A 7684-nucleotide genomic window follows, 5' to 3' on the forward strand; every position below is an offset into this window, starting at 1 on the left:
AGCATATTAGGGAATTAAGACTTTCATTTAAAGTTTTCTAAATATAATAGGAACATTCCACTGAACCTGCCATTGCTATTGATCGCACACCCAAACCTTACGGGTTTCCAAAGTCAGCTGGATTTTTCCTGCAGAGGGAAAAAAAATTGATCTGCAACCATAAACATTTTTTTCCACTTTCCTGTAGGTTTAAGAAAGCCTCTTGATAGATGCTTTGCTTTTAATTTTGCAAAACAAGGTTTGCTCATAATGAGAGCTTCTGTGCCAGGTTTCAGCCCAAAGGGAATTTGAGTTGCAGTTATAAATCCCCTAGAACACTAAAGGAAAGTACAGAAATAGAAATGCTGAGGATGACAGTAGTGTAAAATTATAGCACTTTGTTCAAAGTACGCCGTAAGAAAGAACTAGAAAAGTTGCTTACATTACTTGCTCTTCTCTGCATTTGGACAAACACATTAAGGAGGCTACGATTTTAACAACCCTTAATTTTGTCTTGACAACAGGACTGGAGGAGAGAGGCAACAAGAGCAAGTTTTAATGTTGCAAATTCCAAATCAAGATTGAGTTCTATTGTTCTCAGCAGAAGAGTCAAATCCTATTTCTACAGCAATAAAACAACTTTGTACTGTGAGTAATCCTAATTAGGGTTTACTTGGCATAAATAACTTTTCAACAGCACTAATGACACCACAATCTATTCTCCATTCAGCAAGCCAGTAAACAGTCTGGTTTACAGTTTTTACATCCACAGTTTATATGGGGCAGTTAACACCATTTTTACAGCAAAAAGCCAATACAGTCTGCTCAGTGGTAGTTCAGACAGTTCTGATTTTGAACTAACTATTGTATTGAATTTTGTCTGGATTGACCATTTATTTTCCATCTGAATTTTACCTACTAAATCAATGTTAGCACAGAAAGAGTGTTTTTCAAAAAACAAACCACACTTCATTTGATCGTGTACGGACCTGATCCAAAGACAACACTCCTCACTCCAAGCAGGTTAACCAGTGTAATTATCAAAAGGATACCATGCAGCAGTGTAAAGGCTGAAAAGTTACCCTGAAAGAGGCTGCATAATTTGCTGTCAATTCTAGTTTAAAATACTACCTCCACAAGGAAGGGTATGCCTTGTCCAGAACACTGTATTCAAAAACTGACTGTGCTGAATTGCATTTGTTTGGAAAAAAGAAGTTAGATGAAGGCAAAGTGTCATTGCACAGCATAACTCAAACATTAGCAACTGTTGAAGCTGGGGGCAGGCTAATATATACATGACTGAAAAAGTCATTACAGAAACACCTAACAGAGTCTGAAACAGAGTGGAGTACGACACGGAATGATGCAGGACCAAAGCATGACCCTGCATCACAGCAAACCAATCTGAAAGCAACTAAATAACTACCAATAATGATATCTCAAAAATACCAATTAACTCATATTGATAACTGACCATTCATTGATTTAGGTAATTTCAGTGGGAAGAAGCCTTCCTACATCCTGTCAGTCATTCACTGTCTGTCAACAAAGACTTCAGGGAAAAAAATTCACTTAGACAGTTAAGCTCGTGAACCAAAAGGAAGCAGTAATAAGACTTAATGACCTGCAGTTTTATTGCACCTTCTACATAACTACAATTAGCAAACATAGTATAAATGTATTTTCTCCAGCCTGGTCCTTGACAGGTGGATTTAACGATTAATGCCAGTTTTACTCAGACTAAAGAAATGAGATAATGCACTCTGCAGAAAGAATATTTTCCATTTTTCCTAACGAGAGATGGAAGTACCACTCTAGAAAGCTGCAGATAGCATGAGAAATATGTCTGAAATAAAAATGAGAAGACCTTTGCTTAATAATATAGGCCTATATGACAGAGGTCATTAAGATTTTCTTCACCATGCTAGAGACTTAAAAAGTAGTACCCTTTCCATTATCCTCAGCAGGGTCACAAATAAAAAAAAAAAAAAACCAAAACAACCAAACCCCAAACACCAAAAAAACCCCCCAAAACACCAAAACAAAAAAAAAAACTCCACACACACTCATGGAACGATGCATTAAGCAGTATTCTGTAACAGTGGTTTCATATGGCCTACTCGAAGTACCTGACTTCCATGCATTTACTTCCTTAAGAGTGCACAACTACTGTTTTAGCTTTAATGAGTTGAAATTTAACTAATTTTTTCAAGGGCTCTTACAGCTAGAACATAGTAATTTCTACAATAAAACTTGAATTCAAAGTCCATAAGCGTGTACCCAGCTTGAAAAATATGAGCGCTCCACCCCAAAAGAGAGTCACAAGAGGCATCACTGGAACAGTTTGAAACACAAGTCATCTTCCCAAAATCTTAATTCAATTTTTTAAAATTAGACCAAAAAAAAAATAATGCTGCAAATCTATTTGAAGTTAAAAAGTTGTTCCAAAAGTACCAAAAGTCATTTTAAATGCTAGAAATTGAGGTTAAATATAAATATTTTATTCAATCCAGAACTTATTTCTGTTTCCGTATTTCATTAAGAATTTCAAAATGCATTTTCTGCAAAACATCAAACATTTCTCAATTAGCTGGGAGATTGTAATATGATGTATTTATCACACAAATTTTAAATTGATTTTGTTGATGGCTAGGTAGTTATTCCCAGGTAGTATTTCCTTCCTTACAAATGAGTTCTGAACTCAGATCAGAGCTCTTTTAGATCAGTGTTGCTTGTTGTTCTATGCATTTATTGTGGTAGTGTTTTAAAGGAGAAACATTTCAGATAAAATATTTACTTACTCTACAGAAAGAACACTATGTCTTCTGGTACTATCAAGCTCTCCAATTTCACACGTAGCCTGCATGCCTTAAACTTGACAGCCAGACGCACTGCCAGCAATAATGCCCCTTTTATTTCAGGCTTCATAGAGACCTCATTTTCTTCCAAACCAACTGCGAGAAGTGTAAGTAAGATCACAACTTGCTGCATACAAGATTCCAACCAGAGTTACTTCACTCAGCAACTAAACAGCCATTGAATAGAGAAAACGCTTGATCATTATGAACACAAGCAACACAACTTAAATGTAAAAACTCATTCTGGCAGCAATAGCTTTTGGTAATGGCTGCCTTTTAGTTTTGAGGATCCGCAAGGTGCACAGGCTCTCCCTCCAAAATTATTTTTTAGATTGAAAGGAAGCCCAAGAATTACACTAGACCTTAGGCAGCTCTGCAGAAGTGTTAAGACTGTACGATTTGCTAACACAAGCACAAGCCACTTCTGTGACTTCCAATAAGTTCAACCAGCAACGTTTCTTTTGAAGAAACTGCTTAAGAGCTCTACTTCTGCCCTTACCAATGTAAGTATGTACCTTGCCCAGAACTTTGAAGGCATGTAACCTCTTCCCATCTCTCTGAAATTCACCTGAAACACTGGGAAAAGAAAACCACCAGAAAGTTTGTAAGGTAGCTCACCAATAAAGAAACCCGGATGTGACCAATCGTAGGCAAATATTTAAGTCAGAATTATCTACAGAATATACAGTCCATGTTCCCTTTTACTCTATCAGTTACATTCACTCTGCTCCTGCTTCCGGTAACAAATTCAGGACTACACGCCAGGAAAAAAAGATTACTATATACTCCATAGAAAGCAATACCTTTTGTCTCTTCTCCTTTTTATAAGCTGTTCCTTTCCCAAGTACTTTTCATTTCAACTGTCAAGAGTCCTGCTAAACAGGATCAGAGACATTTAAAAAAAAAAAAAGTTACATATACATCAAGTTTTGACAGGACAATCCATGACATCTTTCAGGAACAGAGCTGTCTGTAAATACAAGCAAGAGAAATATTTACTTAGGCTTTCCATAACTTTTGATGCTTCATCTTCAAAATACCTTGCCTTTATCTGATCTCTAGGATTCATCTGCCAACATCAGGTATCACAGGCAGTCAGAAAAACAGAACAACTATAGGCAACAAGTTCACATTCATTCTTGTAAATATAGCTATAAGTTTCTCAAAGGAAAATGTCACATTTATGACACCTGTCTTATCCCAAAATACATAACTTAAATGTGAGCACATGCCAAAGCACCATGAGCTCTCATTCTACTTTGGAGAATCACTTCAATTCAATAAGAAGGGGAGCAGCTACTCCCCTTGAGCTTGCTTTCCCAAACAAGAACTTCAATATGGCCTGACACTCTCAATGCCCTTCATTCCTCTGATTTTGGATTTAAGTTAGAGCAGTGACAGGAGCAGTGTTAGAAGCAGTCACTGCAGCAGCAACCGTACTAGGTAGGCATCAGGGGCTATCCTAATGTCCCAATTCATCACCGGTTGAAGACAAGGCATGAAGAGGTTCTGTTAGCAAGGACACAAGCACATTCTCCAGTGCTGCCTAAGACCTGAGAAATCCAGCATTTAGCCACAACAGAAGAATACTGGAAACATACTGTATTGTGGGACAGTAATTGGTGGCTGACAGTGTGATGGACAGGTGGGGATTTGGTCATCTCCACACAATTCTCCAGTTCCCTAATGAATGAAACTGCCCTCCCCACCTGACAGACCTGTTACCCAGGCTCCTAATGCAGCCTGAAAAGGTGTTATTTCCTTGCCATCAAAATGATCTGCCCTTGAAGGAAAGCAAACGCTCTTGGTGTATTCAAAACGTATCACTTATTTATTCCTACATATAGGAATGGTCCACTTTCAAGCTGACTGCCTCTCATCCCTGTCCTATAGTGCAGGAAATAGGGGCTTTAACCAGTTTTATACTTTGCATAGCCTGAAAGGGCCCAGAGATACCATCTTTCAGCACTGCCATTGCTTGAAAGAGATGGGAACAGAAGCAAAGTACACAGAGTCTATCTTGAATGCAACCCAGCTTCAACATCTCAAGCTTTAAAGCATGACTTTGCCACACTACTTTACTTCACTCTACCTTTTTAATAGGATACTTATGTTATTTGATTGACTTAAAAATAAAATACATCAAGCTTCAGTTTCCTCAGCAATCAGTCATTAGTGATGGATCCCGAAAGGTTCACTTCCACGGCAGAACTCCCCTGATGTTACCACTTACTTCTCACCTGCTTCTTCCCTCCTGTAAGTAGGCAGACCATCTTTACACACACGAGCATTAACTTGTTTTACTTTGACAGCCCTGCCTTCTCAGCAACCTGCTAACCAGCATCAATGAGAAAGGCTCAAAACCAATACTGCTAACAATACACAAACTCAAATGTATTTCCCAAGACAAAACAACAATTAGGGGAGAAAAAGGTAAGGTGACTTTTCAAAAACCTTGGTTCTGATGTATTCCCTGCAATGATCAACAACTTAAACTTTGATTTGTTTTAAAGTCACACTGAACTATTTGTGAGCAGGTCCATAAAACGGATTCAGATCCAACTCCCACACCACAAAGCTACCTCTCCCTCCCCCTCACTTCTCCTTTCCTCCCCCTTTTAAGGGGTAAAAAACTGTGCACGCTTTGATGCATTCCACTTGTTAATTAAAAACATAATTATCCCCCTCCCCAGCTTAAGACTTTAAATCATGCACCTGCAATGATCTTACACAGAGGAAACTGAGGCAACTGCTACACCAAAAGGTGGCACATATGGCAAGAAATATACACTGAAAGAAATTACCCTGTCAGAGAGAAAGTTGTGAACCCTTTTATACTGAAAAGCTCTACACAGTGCTTATACCTGATAAATGATTGGTTAAAAAAGAAAAAAATACTCTCCCCCCAAACACACACATTTTCCTTGGAATCAGAACATGATTCCACTCACATATTGCTGTATTTTGAGTGAGCCCATCTAAAATAGCCATGAGCTTTCCCCACTCTAGCGGGGCAAAAGAGGAATTCAGTAGAAGTAATGGGCTTAGCAAGAATAATCAGCTGTTTACTCTGCATGCAATAAAACAGAAGCTGAAGGAAATCTTTTCAGTTTTGGCCTCAAGCTGGATGTTCAGCCAGCATGCTGAGGTTTTTGTTTTGCAGTATAAGTCAACAACTCACCCAGAGCCATAGCACTGTTTACCAATAATGGTCTCATACATATTTTTTTGTTATCCCACACTGTTTGAACTAACAAGCATTGAGAGAGAGAGAGAAAAAAAATTACTCTTTACTATCAGACTTTGAACAAATGCAAAACAAAAAAATAACACTTCATAGAAGAAAACACTCTTTTTAAATATATTTATTTCATGTACTTGGAAACCGTCCCTTTTCTTTCATCTGTCAGTTGTGCAGACACTGAGAGTTGAGAGCCCCTTGTGCACAAAGACGGTCGTTACAAAGAGTGACCAACGCATGTGCACCACCCAGAACCCAAAACCTGCACAAGCTGGGAAACTTCTAACACATACTTACTTGACTCAGAGGCTTGGAGGAAGGCCTGAGCCAAATTTCTCCATCAGGATAGGTACAGACCATAGCTACATACAGTTTCTGCCTCAAAGAGCTCACAATCTAGCTGGTCAATAACTGTTTTTACTGCTAGACAAATCCAGGAGGCAGGCCTGGTGTGCCTTGTGTTTCAGACGGATTAACAAGAGGGAATCATTTCAAAAGCCATACACCTGCAAATTAAAGAGATACGACACAACATAATGGGAAGAAAAACACCACCACAGCACTGCTGACTCCTAACCAACACAACTGAAGAGACAACCTCTCAACTGAGAGCTAGCATATTACTACTTTTATAGCCCAGCCAGTCTCGGCGTCCGCCTCTCCCACGGCGCCGAAGCTGCCAGTCAGCTCGGGTTAGCCCGTTTCTATCCTAATAGTTTTCCATAGCAAACTAAGGAGAAAGGTGACGATCTCCTCCACGCTCTCGGAAGGGCCTGCGAGAGAAGCAGCACAGGTGAGCAGCGCCGGAGCTACTCCCGGTAGCGCACCAAAAGCACGAAACCCCACGGCTGCTGGGGGAGTAAAACTGCCTACGAAATTATGTGCATGAGGGAAGAAGCCCGGGGAAAGTAGGACAATTTCTCTGCAGAGACACAAGCCCAGAAGGGGAGCGGGCGCGGGCACCCTCCCCCGGCTCCCACGCTGCTCCCTTCCCGTCACAGCGCCGCAGGAAACGATCCGGGTTTTAATGGAGAGAAGGGGCGAAATCTTTCTCGGGAGACGGTTCCAAGAAGCGGCACCACATCCCCCACGAAGTTAGAAGCTTCTGGAAGTTGCACTTCGTTACGAGAGCGAACGGCCACCACCTCCCGCCGCTAGTAACGGCCTCGGGCCCGGCCCCGTGACACCGGCCCAGCCCCTACCCCTCGCCCCCCACAGCTACCGGGAGCCGCCGCGGCCCAGCCGAACCCCGCCGGCGGGAACCCCCCGCCCCGGTGACAGCCGCCAGCATCACCTTCATGCCGCGTCTCCCGGAGCACCGCCCGGCGGGGATGGAGGGCGGGCGGCCGTCACCGTCGGCTGCGTCCCCGTCTCCTCCGGCGCTGGGCTCCGGCTCCTCCTGCCCGATGTAAACACACGCCGGCGGGAGGGGGGAGGGTGGGCCGAGGGGGGGCAGCGCCATGGCAACTCCGGCCGGAAGAGGAAGCGCGGGACTCAGGGGCCGCCATCTTGGTGGGGGGCGCTGCCGGTGGGGTCAGGGCTGGGGCACCCGGGGCCCATCTCTTTGTCTCCGCGGTGAATCCTAACGCCGAGGCCTCGTCTTGCC

At 42.1% G+C, this 7684-nt stretch overlaps 1 protein-coding gene across 3 annotated transcripts in view; it reads right to left on the reverse strand.

The window, feature by feature from the left end:
* The window catches only part of LOC127016994 (transmembrane protein 263-like), a 207694-nt gene extending 200266 nt beyond the window's left edge, over window positions 1-7428 (reverse strand). For 2 of the 3 annotated variants that reach the window (XR_007766535.1, XM_050897863.1), the window contains exon 1: window positions 6376-6537. Coding sequence is in view for 2 of the 3 variants with exons in the window: in XM_050897863.1 (XP_050753820.1) it covers window positions 6376-6438 (63 nt within the window). In the remaining variant the exon portion in view is untranslated. Of the gene's footprint in view, window positions 1-6375; window positions 6538-7372 lie in introns of those variants that run through there. The other variant, XM_050897864.1, reaches the window with a different exon arrangement.
* Between the last annotated feature and the right edge of the window lie 256 nt (window positions 7429-7684).

This window comes from Gymnogyps californianus, chromosome 5 (assembly GCF_018139145.2).
Source record: "Gymnogyps californianus isolate 813 chromosome 5, ASM1813914v2, whole genome shotgun sequence".
Classification (NCBI taxonomy): Eukaryota; Metazoa; Chordata; class Aves; order Accipitriformes; family Cathartidae; genus Gymnogyps; species Gymnogyps californianus.